The sequence below is a fragment of the Calliopsis andreniformis genome, chromosome 5 (assembly GCF_051401765.1).
Source record: "Calliopsis andreniformis isolate RMS-2024a chromosome 5, iyCalAndr_principal, whole genome shotgun sequence".
NCBI lineage: Eukaryota > Metazoa > Arthropoda > Insecta > Hymenoptera > Andrenidae > Calliopsis > Calliopsis andreniformis.
In genome coordinates, this window is record NC_135066.1 from 9,654,871 (window position 1) to 9,668,420 (window position 13,550).

The window sequence follows — 13,550 nt, forward strand, 5'->3', positions numbered from 1 at the left end:
GAATTCAAGTGGATTGGGTACAAGTATTTGGGACGGTTTGACCAATGTGAATATGGTGTTTTATTTGACTTGGAATTGGAATTATGGGACTCTCAAGTCACATAAAAGTAGTAGAGTTTTAAATGTCTTTTTAAGATCTCGGATTGCATACGGTGTCTTGAAAATATTTATTTTATGTCCATATTATTCTTGAACGTTTTATGACATAACTTGGGTGTCTTAAAAACAACCGACAGCGTACGTCTGAAAGACTTCTGAATTTTATGTTCATAAGACGTCTGCAGGACACACTACATGGACGTCTTAAAGAATTGCACTTTTGGATGTCTTATCTGAACGTCTTATAGACGTAATTTACACATCTATAAGATGTTTTATGAACAAAGACGTCTCTTGACATCTTTAAAACATTTTTAAGACGTCTCTGTATTATATGGGATCGCGTTCGGCACAATTTGAAGCTTTATTCGTAAATTACGCAAACATTATAAGTCTGAAGAAAGAAAAGCTATATAAAGCGGCTCATTTCCAAAATCGATTAAAACGCATAGGACAAAAATATTCACATTTATTTTAAATATAAAAAGTTGAGTATCAATTAAGTGCTTTGGCACTAAAATAACAAAAAATTCCAATATTGAAGTTAATTGCTTTAGCCTGTAAACGGCTCATTTGACACATGCAGAGTGAAACGAATCACACTGTATAACGTCCCTGAGTTTATGGGCCGTCGGTGTCTCGAGATTGGCCCCCCTTAAGAAACAGCCGACCGTCCAAGTCAATTGTTCTTAAATAATATAAATTGGTGAGTAAGAACGTAGTTCAACGGAGAGTGGGCTCGAACAAACAATTCGTCTTTCGCTCATGCGATTGAGTGTAACACAATGGCACGAAGAAAGGAAGAAAGTGAACGCCCAGTCCGATCCAGCAAATAATTTATTATACGCCTTCGAGACTCTGCCCTTATTCATTGGATTGTGGGACCCCGTCGTCGGTTCAATCGCGAACTGGACTCCAGTTTCGATATCGTATCAATTGAAGCGCTGGAAAGTAGTGTAAATGCCAGAACTGAAAAATTTGGTTCTTTTGTTGAAAAGCTGTTGTATGTGCTACGTAAAAGAATTTTTCAATTTGGCACTTACTCTACTTTTCACAAGAACGCTTTAATTTATTAAGTTAATAATTTTGTATGTACATATTTCCTATATATGAAATATATATTGCAATAATGTAATAAATCGTTTTGACAATAATTCAATGATTTAACTTTGCACAGTTTGGCAATTTTAAAAAAAGAAAGAACAAAATGAATTCTAAGAGTAAAGATTCTTGCAAATTAATTGAATTGTAAATAAAGTTTCAGTATTAGGAAAAATACTGCATGAAAATATAGTTATTAGCATATTGTGTGTAAAAATTATGCAATGAACGTCGACTAATGTTTCTCAAGCATACATCTATATTTAGTTCTTATTCCGTCATCCATTAGTCAATTGATTTTTGAAAAGTATGCAAGTTTCATGGTAATCAAACTACTGCAAAACAAAAATGTACGTAACATACCTAGTAATAAAAACAGTAAACGAGTTTTCGAAATTGATTTATTTTCTTAACTTAAGTCTCGTAATTATAGAAATTTAATTCTTCAATCTGGACATACAAAGAATTTCTACTCAAAAGAACATCGCTTTTCAAATTGATCAAATCTTAAAGAGCGCCTTACCATAAGAAAATTTTCCTAATAAAAATTTAATTCTAATAATATAAATGAATATAAAATTACTATTTTCATAGTTACTTTTCATACGAGGTATCTCATTAAATACAAGTTTCTTATTAATTAATGTTAACAGAACATATGGTATCGAAAGTATCAATAAATTGTTCTAGAACATAAACTACAGTATACAAGATAGGAAAACGCATGACCAAGGATCTGAAATTTCAGATAAAATTTCTCTGAGATGGCAGAATCGAAGTTGAATCGAAATGTATGAGAATTGCTTGCTAAAGATTTTAATGAAAATCAAGTACTCTCAAACATATTAATATTTATTCACTCGTTAATATTAATACTAGCACCTATGTCAACACATCGCGGAAAAATATGGCAGTTTTAAACATTGTGAATAAAAGCTATGTACCTATTCATCAGAGCTCTTAAAAAAAACATACTGTTCGCAATTTTCAACAAAATCGTGTCAGAATCGATCATGCTTTATCCACGAAACATTATCTTAAAATGATGCAAGACTACTAACCACATTGGCGAATAATTCTATGAAATAGTCTTGTGCCGCTAGAGCTCGTGGTTGACGTCGAAATCAGCATCAGCGCAGTGTTGATCTGACATCGAACGAAATTACTGTTTGGTGGCGAGAAAGGGACCTTTCTCACGGCAAATTTCTGTAGAACAATTCTTTAGGTTGCCACAAGCTCCCTCGCCGAAAAAATGCCGCGCGGTAAGCGCATAAAATTATAATTTTTGCTAAAACAGATAAAATTGTTGTTCACTTGTCCCCACCATGTTTCACTGACTGAAAAAAACACGTAGTATTTGCACATTTTGACCTCGAGATTTGGAGCTCGGATTAAAGATGATTTTTCTTTAGGTAAATGCGTCAGTCACAAAGGGAGGAATCGTCACTTCACCAACCCCGAGGAGTTGGAGGAGCAGCGACGCCAGGAGGAAAAAAAACTCCAGTGGAGAGTCAGTATTTTTAGGTTAACGATAGCACAACGGCATAGATATTATTGTTAAGTACGTAAGGTCGAATTGTCCTTTCACGATTGAACATGATTGCGTGCGCCGCATGCCCCAATTACCTTGGAGCATGATATTCCACATTGGTGCAAGTCTCATTCTCAAGACAAAGAGTAAACTTTCAGAAATTCTTGAGAAACAAAAGCAATGGGTAGAGCATAAGATGATACATTTTGTGTGCCCTTTCCTTCTGTGCTTGCTCCTTTGAAAGTGTTGCATAAATACTGTTATTTAGATACTGGTAAATAGTAATATACAGAGTGGGTCGCCTGATATTATCATCTTGATTTACGTCAGTGTTATTATCCATGGCGAAAAATTTATCTTAATTTTTTTGTAAGTAGATGTCTAAAGGACACGTGAAGGTCAAGTTTATTTTGTTTTTAATGATATCATAGGTTTCTTACTGCATTAGTCAATAGAGCTTGATATTCCGTATGCAAAAGTATTAACTCATTTATGTTGCAAAATAATTAATTTAGAAGATATTTTATTTTCTATATAAGAAACCCATCCATTTCTTACTAATAGCGATGGAATCAAGTTCAATGCATACTTATTATTCTGAAACAAATCCAGCACCCAATTTCACATGGTTTAAGTGCTACTCATAAAATATAATGGTCTATTCATTGTACTTGCAAGTTTCACAGAATTATTTACAAATACTTTAATATTAAAATAAATCAACCTTCTTCTAAGTAGTAGTTGAATCACAATGATCAGGGAGTTATGTAACTTTATATGCTAAATCAAGTTAGTAGTGCGCTTATTATATTTCAATTTTTATTATGTACACTGCACTCCATTTAAAAATTTTCAGACCCATAATAATTTTGCCAAACCCATAAATATTTAGGCATATTTGCTATTTTTGATCATATATATTAGAATACTTGCTCCAAAGCCGATATGCAAATAGAAATAGAAATTATATTTTAGCGCATAGTTAAAAATAAACTTAATTATGACAGATATACTACTATTTTCTTTAAATACATGAAAATATTCAATGTTTCTAGGAAAACTAAAAACTATTACTAGTACTATAAATAACACTGGGAGATACTATTCCACAATTAATAAATTTGTCAATTATTAATATACAATTAAATAATACATCAAGGTTACAGTAGTTGATTTGTAAGATAGCCAAGAAAAATGATTTTAACCAACTGAGGAATTTGTGGTAACTTTTATCAGAACTTTTATTAAAAACATTTTCCACTATGAATAATGACATTGACATGAATCAAGATATTGACATCAGGTGACCCACCTTGTATTTACATAGATTGAATATTTTATACTTACAAATCCTAATGAAATTGTTCTTTTGCAGAAAAATAAAGGTATTGAAAGTTCCAGTGAAGAGGAAGATGAACCTAAAGCGGAGGGTACATCAGGAACAGATAGTGAAAGCGAGTCAGACTCTGAATCTGAAACAGAGGTATTGTAATAGATGTGAAGTCCTGATACTTGATTAGCATCAAACTTTATCCTCAAAAATTTACAGGGAAAGGCGAAAGGTGTAGAAAACTTAATTGAAGTCGAAAATCCAAATAGAGTACAAAAGAAGTCAAAGAAATTATCACAATTGAACCAGTCATTGGAATCTGCCAAACCAGAATTGTCTAGAAAAGAACGGTAAAATTACTAATTTGAATAAGTCTATGGTTCTATGGTAAAACGACGTATGTTATATATCCAAAGAAATTAAGTTTATATTTTAATGAAAATCTACAAAAAATCATCTGTATCTTACCTTGTTTTGCCTTACAACCACAGAATTCTAAACTTGAATAAATTTACATATTTTGAATTCTAATTCATTACGAATTAACTTATTTTTCAGAGAACAACTAGAAAAGCAAAGAGCTTACGCGAATTACCAAAAGCTACACGCAGCAGGTAAAACTGAAGAAGCTCGCGCAGATCTAGCACGATTAGCCATAATTAAACAACAACGGGAAGCAGCAGCAAAAAAACGAGAAGCTGAGAAACAAGAGAAGGCACTTTCTGAGTTAAGGAAAGTGGAACTTACACGGAAAGCACTCAATAAAAAATGCTAGAATGTTTGAACTTAAGTCAATTACAATTATGTCATTGATACTATTATATTATAATTATATTAAAATTCTGAACAGTTCAAACCCTTCTTTGATATCAATACTATTTGACTAAATCCACGCATTTACAATCGTGCGTTTGATGAGAATGTCCTTGTTTGTATAAATACAATTATTATAGTAATTAAATCGACTGTTTATTCAATCCTTATACTTAACTATTCATTTCCTGCTTCGTCAGCCGTAGAAAACACGTTTCTATCATTTATAATTTCATCAGAAAAAAAATCCTATAAAAAATTATTTCCACTAGTTGAATTGAAATTTTAACGAATATATGAAATTATTTGACACGAACTATGTGATTAACATTAATATGATTTAATCAATTCACTCGAGACAATGAGCGTTAATCGGTCGAGTTCAAAGGTTTTATATTAGCTATAGCTTTGCTGCATCGCGAATGAAAGCAAATGGGATAGCAGACACAGTAGAGCTTCTGCATTCAAACCGACAAGATGTGGACGGATGTTGTTTACGTTATAATACTATTCTTATGTGTGATTATCGGGTTTTCTTATCGAAAAATCGACGACCCATACGTAAAACAATGGGCATGTACAATTATCGGCTTAATTATAACTGTACTCGTCTCTGGGAGGCATATGGTTCATCCTTTTGTTATGACTCTGATCAACGCGATTATCATAACCAAGCTCTCGCCAAGGTATGACAAAATGATAAGTCATCATTTTTTATCAGTCCAAACATGCAGACGTCTGTAACATTTTCATTAATGCAACTTTTATCTTATCATTGGAGTGCTGCATCGCATTACTTAAGATAATGTTCGATTCATACATAGAATCTCTGCAGCGATTGATCATTAAAAGTGCAATATATTGAACGATACATGTTTTATATCTAACATTAATCTCGCCTAGGGCATAAAAGGCGTTATTAATTTAAACAAGAATTATGCAACGCCAGTTAAAGATCGTTTTACGAAAAATTAGTCTTTCAACTATCAAATTACCGACGGTATCACTTTCAAACGTCAAATACCAATATACAAGAAAGTACTCTAGTGTCCCAATTTAAAGATTTGAAATATTATTAATAGACTGCAGATGTTTATGAAAATTCAAATTTCTATAAGTACTACTAGAAATAAATATTACAGTAGAAATTAACAAAAAATTTGTTTTAGTCTCCAAATATAATGTATTATACTTTTGATGTCTTTTATATTGTATATTGTGTACTTTGCATTTCTTTGTACACTTGAATTTTTCATAAATGCATAAAGATTATAGTAGACAAATCCATTTGCTAGTCTTTTCTTAACAAACTGATTAAAATATGAACTACATATTGACTATTAAAATCTGTAGACTGATAATAATCAAGATTTTCTATGCTAAAACAGAAATGTTTACAATAAAAACATATAAATGAATGTACATAAATTTTTTGTATTTGTTTCTAAAAAGTATTTATGAAAAAGTAAAATTCACTTTCAATATACAACTTAAAAAAATGATGCATTTAATTATGTAATAGATGAACAAAAACATTTTAAAAAAATATCCCTGGAATGTCTTTTGAGGAATACATTTTATACATAAATCCATTTCTTGACTGATTTTCCAAAGAAATATTTAATCATTAATGCCATATTTAAATTATATTTAATTTACAGAAAATGTCACCTGGCTAGTTTTTTCTTCTCATTCTTCTATCTGCTTGTTATATTGCGGATTGAAGAATATCTTGGTTTATCACAATCGCCAGCTTACACAAACCTCATTATCATGATATTGACCTTGAAATTGTCCGGATTAGCTTTTGAAGTAAATGCAGCTTCAAGTTCACCACCCAATGATCCAGAAGGAGTGAATACCGAAGCTATAAGAAATGTTGGAATTGTGGATGTATTTCATTATGCCTTTAGTTATATGGGATTATTGACTGGTAAGCTAATAGAACAATCATGAGTAATTTCTCTGATCATTATATTACTGTATCAAACTAGATACTATTTGTAATATATTTTCATTTACAGGTCCATATTATCGTTACAGAACGTACTGGGATCACTTGCATAAACCATTCTCTAAATATGTAGATCCCACACCACTTACAATCTACAAACTTAAACAAACTGCATGCTACATCGTCTTATTTCTCGTTATGAGTCATTTGTACCCCCTGAAAGTAATATCAACCCTTTTTAGTGGCAAATATGGATAAAGTCGTTAATTTTCAAGTATATGTTTCTATATTTCAGTACATCCTGACAGAGGAATATGCACAACGGTCTTTTCTTTACAGACACATTTACATGTACCCTGCATTCGTTGTTTTCAAACTACGAATGTATGTTGGTATGACTCTTGCTGAATGTGCTTGCCAAATGGCCGGACTTGGAGTATACCCTGCAAGATGTAATCCCATACAAGGACTAGGACCAAAGGATTACAAAACTACTGAGGCTTTGTGAGAACATCTTTTTTTTTCATATCACGAGACTGAAGATATTTTTGTGGCTAGAAGACAAAGCGACATAAATCATATTTTAGAGATAAGCATATCAAAGTAAAGGAATTTATTTCTTTCAAAAAGTAAATATGGTAAAATGTAAGGTCAGAATACAAATTCAAAACTTCAAGCATACCTCGGAAATAGGCTTATCGATTTCTGTCGTTTTGTCTTATAACTACGAATTTATCTAGGTCAAATATACTTCAATATATAAGGCATATGCAAATATGCTAAAACTATATAGGGTGTGTACTCTGTCTCTCTAACACTTTTGTAAATGTATCATTCAAAACTTTTGTAATTTTTTATAGCGAATCGTAATTAGGATTTTTTTTGTACGATATTTTAATTTCTCTTTAATTTTCTCTCCAAAAATACTAAATTTTTCATTTTCAGTAATTATTAAAAGGTAGTTAAAGTTTTCTCATACTGATAAGGATAGTATATCTGTTCATTCGTAATTTGTGCAAAATGTGCAAGTCATGTTATATAAAAAATATGTATCCACAAAAATATTCGCATTCTACTTATCATTTCTAAACGTGAAACATTTATGTGATTATGTTTTATAGAACTTCTGCTGAACCAGAAAAATTAAAGGAAGAAGAATTCAATTACACTACTATACATAATATGAATATTTGGAAGCTAGAAACATCAATTTCAACAAGAGCAGCTATGAAAGCATGGAATGGTTGTATTCAATATTGGATGGGTGTTTACATTTATAAAAGATTTCCGTACAAAAGTTTGCGAACTATTGCGACCTTGGCATTATCAGCTATTTGGCATGGTTGGGCCCCTGGTTACTTCTTTTGCATTTGCCAGATTCCTCTGTTCTTGATGAGCGAGGATATATTTTTGAAAGTTTACAATCAGATGAAAGAAGATAGCCTTGTAAGTAATGATGTTTTATCTTCAATTGAAATCATTTGATAATTATAATTAAATTTTCTCTTTTCAGATTAAGAAAGCATTATGGCTGCTTCTGTGGTATGAAAGATCTACCTCAATGGCATATTTAGGAATGCCATTTTTATTATTAGATTTTCATGATATAGTGACTTATTATAAGCTCGTATATTGCTCTGGACACATTATAGCATTTGCACTGTATGCAATTGCTCGTTGTGTACAACCTCATGCTTCAAAAGAACGCACAGAAATTAAAGATAAGGATAAGTAGTCTGAATATTTATGCAAATTATCTAAAATTGTATGCAAATTACGAGTTTCATCATTCAAAGCAATTAACGCATTTTCAAAAAAACGAATCAGTCTTCTGAAGTAGTTTTAAGTAGTTTTTTCTAAAATATCAAATTTTTACAAGTTGCAATAGCACGAATAGACCTTATGTCAATAATACAATTAAAGTAGTTGTAAAGAAAAAAGTATAACGTACTTTACATTATGGACTAGTCAATATAATAAAAAAAAATAATCTGTTTCAATCACTTTCATAGAGGTTACCTAAGAAATGAAATGAAAAGAAAATTGCTCTCACATGATTTAGGGGATTTTCACTCTTCCATTTGTAAGTAAGAAATAATAAAAATTTTATTTATTGAAGATAATCTTTATTGATCATATCCCCCAAGTGTCTACAATGATTCATTCCTTTCCTTTATAAAAAAAGAAATTAACCATCTCTTATATATTCCATCACCATTTTATTTCTAAAAAGAATACTTACTCTACTGATGTTCGATGATACCTGAAAAAGAAACACAGGAAAAGCGAAAGGTTCCCCAATTCCCACCCACAAGTCTTCCCAAATGATTCCAATGTGGCGGCAAGTGTTTCAAGCGATGATAATAGGAATTAGATCTTAACAAACTCTATCCGGGAACGATACACGGTGGAAAATTTTTCGCGGAAATTTCAAATAGTTAATATGAAAAAATTATTTATCTCGAAGTTATTAAAACAAACAAACAAACAAAAAGTTAAATAAAACTTTGAAAATAGAAATAATTTCTTTAGACTTATCAACCATTACTGCATCCTAGAGGCAAATTCAAGAAAAAAAAAAAATTGAAACAGATATTAAATTGAAATGATAATTATATCAAAAGAGTATCCGTTAAAAAGATCGACTTTAAATTCGTGCAACTTACGAATTGAACCTACACGGCTGGAAACAAAATACGTGCTTGTCTAACGAACCCACACTGCTGGAACTGATCTCTTTCTCGTCAAGAAACACGCGACGTAACTGGCAGACGTAACAGTTGAAATGTGAGTCGTTGCTCGCGAGGTCTGGTGATGCTCTCTCACGATGCTACCTGCAAACCGGACGGTGGCCGAGACCAGCAACCGCGATGACATTGGTTGTGCTCTCTGCTCATTTCTCTGCGCTCGACCGTACCCTCTGCGATTTTCGGCACGCCGACCCCCCAGAGAGACAGCTTTCGCTCACACACTTTCTCTCTTTTTCTCGCCCTGATCGACTCGCGAACCTGCTTTCACCAGACCACCAACCGCTCGCTACTGCAAACTGCTTACAGCCCTGCTACTCTCGGCTTACTGCTTACTCTCAGCTACCCCATCATCGGCTACACTCGCCACGCCACCGCCTTTCCACCGCCTGTGGCACCATAAAATTACAACTTAGTTATAACGAATAAACATGTCACATCCGTGTGTGAGGATATTGATATCTTTTTCTTTCTTTCTTTTTTTTTTTTTTTTTTTTTTTTTGTTGGAAGATATTAATCCTATTTTGATCTTACATGAAAATTTTACATGAGTAAAAGAAAGTTTACATGAATGGAAATATGTCAATATTAAACTATACTAATTACTTGAACTTGTTTAAATACAATGTAATGCTTAATTGTACTAGTGATCAGTTGCTGAAAATATTACATTACATACAATTTTGTAGAATTTAATGAAGTTGGTAGTTTTGAGTTACGGTATGTCTATAACTGAGATACCGAATGCTTCTAAATTGAAATAAATTCAATCTACCACCGGGTCTCGATTCAAACTTTTATCATACAGAATCACTCACGATCGTTTGTTCACATTATTTGCGAACTTTACAATCTTTTTATTTTCATTATGTGAAATATTCGAAATTAATCATTACACTACATATATGTTAAAAAACTTTGGATTATAAATATTAAGAACGTAAATATCTTCGAATGAGATACAGATAAGTTTGCGAACGTTAAAAGAGAGCAAATTTATATTTACGTATTTCACGCTATACTGAATCATGATTTGAATAGACAATTGTGCAGAATAAGTTTTAGACAAGAATTTCAAAATTAATACACACGATTTATCAATTTTCTGGCTGCATTATCTACAGCTATACACTTAGCATTTAATTCATTGTCTAAAACTATGCGAATAGTTCCGTCTTCTGCATTTTAATACACTTTATTATAAATGGCAAACTTACATAAATAAACCTGTATGCTATTACAGAAACGCAGAACTTATTTCTACAATTCGTACGTATCACAACTTCTCTCTTTCTCTATTTTGAACTAATTAAGACTGATCGAGATTTAGTCGTAAATACTAGAAAATTTAAGGGAACTATTGAGATTTAGAAATTTCGATTAAAATTTGTACAGAAGCCGGACTCTGTCCACCACATACGCTTTACATTACCTGCTGAATACCATTACACATCAACACCCTGACGTATTTTCCACGAATATCTAAATCTAAATTCATCTTCATTGGTTTAAATAATATCGTAATGATAAAAAGCAATCTCATAATGAACATTTTCAGCTAAATAGATGCTTTCCTATTGTTACATACGCCATATGGCTTAAAATAGTTGAACAGAATTCAAGAAATTGGAAGAAAAGGACAGGCTTCTGTTATTCATAATTCACTTATACCAACAAGTACTAGAAGTTGTGCACACTATATTTTAACATAAAATAAAAATGTTGTACGATCAAACAACAATTTCTTATTTATTCATAGAGTGCAAACTCGAGTATTCCCTGCTTTATTTTCAAAATCTGTATTGTTCTTTAAGAGCAGAAAGAGTATCAGTTACATAGTGCTACTGCACATTTTAACACTTTATAGAGGACACGACTTGTATTTAATGATCAGGACAAGCTGTTTCATTTATGAGGATAGTTTCGTTATTTGTACAAAAAAAAAACTTTACTATTCTCTGATCAAAACAAACACTGCTCGTGACAATGTCACTCAAAGGGATAAAGAACAATCATGAAAACTTGAATCTTCGAAAAAATCTTCGCGAGTCCGTTAAACTCACAGTCTAGATGCATTACATTAAAATTAATTTGGGTTTTGTTTCAACCCAAACAAGTGCGTCATCATAATTAATATGTAAGTGATAGAAGAAATGTGAACGTGCGACAGTGTTGCTCTAGGTATAGAGGGTAATAGAATACCTTTTCATTCTCAAGAAATGATTATTCTGCACTCGTGTCACGTGCATCTGTTCACAGTCGTAGTCGCATGTGGTTCAATTACTTCAGTCCCTACGTAAAAAGAGAAAATATTGACAAAAGTAGAATTATATACCGCAGATTATTTGTAATTAGGATGCAGCAGACTTACCTTGACTTGGAACGGCTATCTTTTTGTCTGTCTGGAGACTTGCTGCGAGAACGGGACTTCCCACGCGAACTCTTACTGTCAGAACGGGAGCGGCTACGGCTTCGACTGTAAGACCTCCTACGATCCCTATCTCGGCTCCTAGATCTGCTACGAGACCTGGAGCGCGAGCGTCTTCTGTCCCTGCTTCTACTACGTGATCTACAAGAGAAGTAACGAAACAATTTACAGTTCTATAAGATCAGAACATTTTTCCAAGTGACATCAGTGACCGATCCAGATGAAACTGGGTAAGTTTCATAGGGATAAATGCTGAACCTGAAATGTGAAATCTCAACTTCAGCGAATCATGTGTTCAGATTAATTTCCTTCAAATTTCAGTTATCTTTTTTCTTAACAAAATCTGTTCTTTCTTTTCGAATGATTGTGCAAGTTTTGAATTTTTAGCAGTCTTTATTCTGTTACTAAGAAACCTGTGATCTGTGTGATCGGTTTTTCTTTTGTTTAACGGAAGAGATACTTACGAAAATGGAAAACAATCCAAATTGTATCACTGTGCATGCGTATGTATTTATTCATTGATTTATAGATCAGGATTAGATTTGAAATATAGCGCAAGAAATACAGAATGCAGCATTTAGTAAAATCAACGATCTGTAATATATGAGGACTTGCATCTATAAAACGCATAAATTGTGGAAGCTGAAATTTCATATTTCGTGTCCCTATATAATCCAAGTTATATTCCGATCGGCCATCGGTCCCATTTGGATGTATCGCCAAAGTAACCAATACATATAAAATTCTATAAAATATAATAAAAAATCCTTCAATAATTACCGCCCACGACGACGGCTGCCACGACTTCGATGTGGCGAAGTCGGTCGTCCATATCGTGCCATCTGAACTCTCAGCTCCCTACCGTCTAACAGTCTTCCATCCATTGCATCTAACGCATCTTCAGCATCTCGTTTATCGTAAAATCTACAAATTTAAGTAAATACATAAATGGAATTTATTTGATCATTGATAATTTATAATATAGCATAACAGAGAGGACAAAGAAAATTGCTTGCGTCGGTATGCGCAACACATACATACACAGATAGTAAAACGGAGTGATAATGCTGCTCTTATATTTTCGAATCTGTTAGATCTCGCATGAAAGTTACTTTCTGCTTACCTGACGAATGCAAATCCACGACTTTCTCGAGTAAAACGATCTCTGGGTATATAAATGTCGCCGACTTCGCCACATCTTTCGAACACGCGTCTTAGATCTTCCGGCGTCGTTCTGTAGGTGAGATTGTCCACTTTCAAGGACACCATTCCATCGATGCGAGGTGGCGGCCTGCCGTAACTCATTTTTCCGTATTTTTCGTACTCCTGCGAGGAGATGAAACCAACACTCGAGCCGGAAAAATCAGTCCTCGAGGAAGTAGCACACGTCCACGTACGTCAAAGACAAAATGGCGAGTAACGGAAGAGTGAGTTCAACGCGCAGCGTAATAGGAAATGACGTAAATCAAGCTTCAGACTGTTCGGACTGCTTGGGACTACGCGACTCAAATTTCTTCTCTTGCCAAACTCAGCTCCGTTTCGTGAAG

General features: G+C 33.1%; 3 protein-coding genes across 3 annotated transcripts; 2 read left to right on the forward strand and 1 right to left on the reverse strand.

Moving 5' to 3' along the window:
* The first annotated feature begins 2,300 nt into the window (after positions 1 to 2,300).
* Positions 2,301 to 5,038, forward strand: LOC143178754 (28 kDa heat- and acid-stable phosphoprotein). Its single transcript, XM_076377571.1, has 5 exons — positions 2,301 to 2,462; positions 2,613 to 2,710; positions 4,107 to 4,214; positions 4,281 to 4,411; positions 4,620 to 5,038. The coding sequence occupies exons 1-5, from the start codon at positions 2,453 to 2,455 to the stop codon at positions 4,834 to 4,836; spliced, it is 564 nt and encodes a 187-aa protein (XP_076233686.1). The 5' UTR covers positions 2,301 to 2,452; the 3' UTR covers positions 4,837 to 5,038.
* Positions 5,039 to 5,329: 291 nt separating this feature from the next.
* Positions 5,330 to 8,951, forward strand: Frj (membrane bound O-acyltransferase domain containing farjavit). The gene is made up of 6 exons (XM_076377570.1): positions 5,330 to 5,560; positions 6,536 to 6,807; positions 6,899 to 7,050; positions 7,124 to 7,332; positions 7,950 to 8,274; positions 8,342 to 8,951. Exons 1-6 carry the CDS (start codon positions 5,352 to 5,354, stop codon positions 8,561 to 8,563), a joined length of 1,389 nt encoding a protein of 462 aa, XP_076233685.1. The 5' UTR covers positions 5,330 to 5,351; the 3' UTR covers positions 8,564 to 8,951.
* Sc35 (SR family splicing factor SC35) lies at positions 8,949 to 13,414 on the reverse strand. The gene is made up of 5 exons (XM_076377572.1): positions 13,127 to 13,414; positions 12,784 to 12,927; positions 11,947 to 12,144; positions 11,778 to 11,867; positions 8,949 to 9,964 (listed from the first exon to the last, which is right to left on the reverse strand). Exons 1-4 carry the CDS (start codon positions 13,306 to 13,308, stop codon positions 11,861 to 11,863), a joined length of 531 nt encoding a protein of 176 aa, XP_076233687.1. The 5' UTR covers positions 13,309 to 13,414; the 3' UTR covers positions 8,949 to 9,964; positions 11,778 to 11,860.
* Between the last annotated feature and the right edge of the window lie 136 nt (positions 13,415 to 13,550).

Excerpts from the sequence above, each read along its gene's own strand:
- LOC143178754 (XM_076377571.1), top strand. Across the intron at positions 2,711-4,106 it reads AAAAAAAACTCCAGTGGAGA|AAAAATAAAGGTATTGAAAG; the intron begins GTCAGTATTTTT and ends GTTCTTTTGCAG. Across the intron at positions 4,215-4,280 it reads ACTCTGAATCTGAAACAGAG|GGAAAGGCGAAAGGTGTAGA; the intron begins GTATTGTAATAG and ends AAAAATTTACAG.
- Frj (XM_076377570.1), top strand. The coding sequence starts at position 5,352 with ATGTGGACGGATGTTGTTTACGTTATAATACTATTCTTATGTGTGATT. Across the intron at positions 7,051-7,123 it reads GTCATTTGTACCCCCTGAAA|TACATCCTGACAGAGGAATA; the intron begins GTAATATCAACC and ends TCTATATTTCAG. Across the intron at positions 7,333-7,949 it reads TACAAAACTACTGAGGCTTT|AACTTCTGCTGAACCAGAAA; the intron begins GTGAGAACATCT and ends TATGTTTTATAG.
- Sc35 (XM_076377572.1), bottom strand. The coding sequence starts at position 13,308 with ATGAGTTACGGCAGGCCGCCACCTCGCATCGATGGAATGGTGTCCTTG. Across the intron at positions 12,928-13,126 it reads CGTGGATTTGCATTCGTCAG|ATTTTACGATAAACGAGATG; the intron begins GTAAGCAGAAAG and ends TTAAATTTGTAG. Across the intron at positions 12,145-12,783 it reads GGCAGCCGTCGTCGTGGGCG|ATCACGTAGTAGAAGCAGGG; the intron begins GTAATTATTGAA and ends CTTCTCTTGTAG.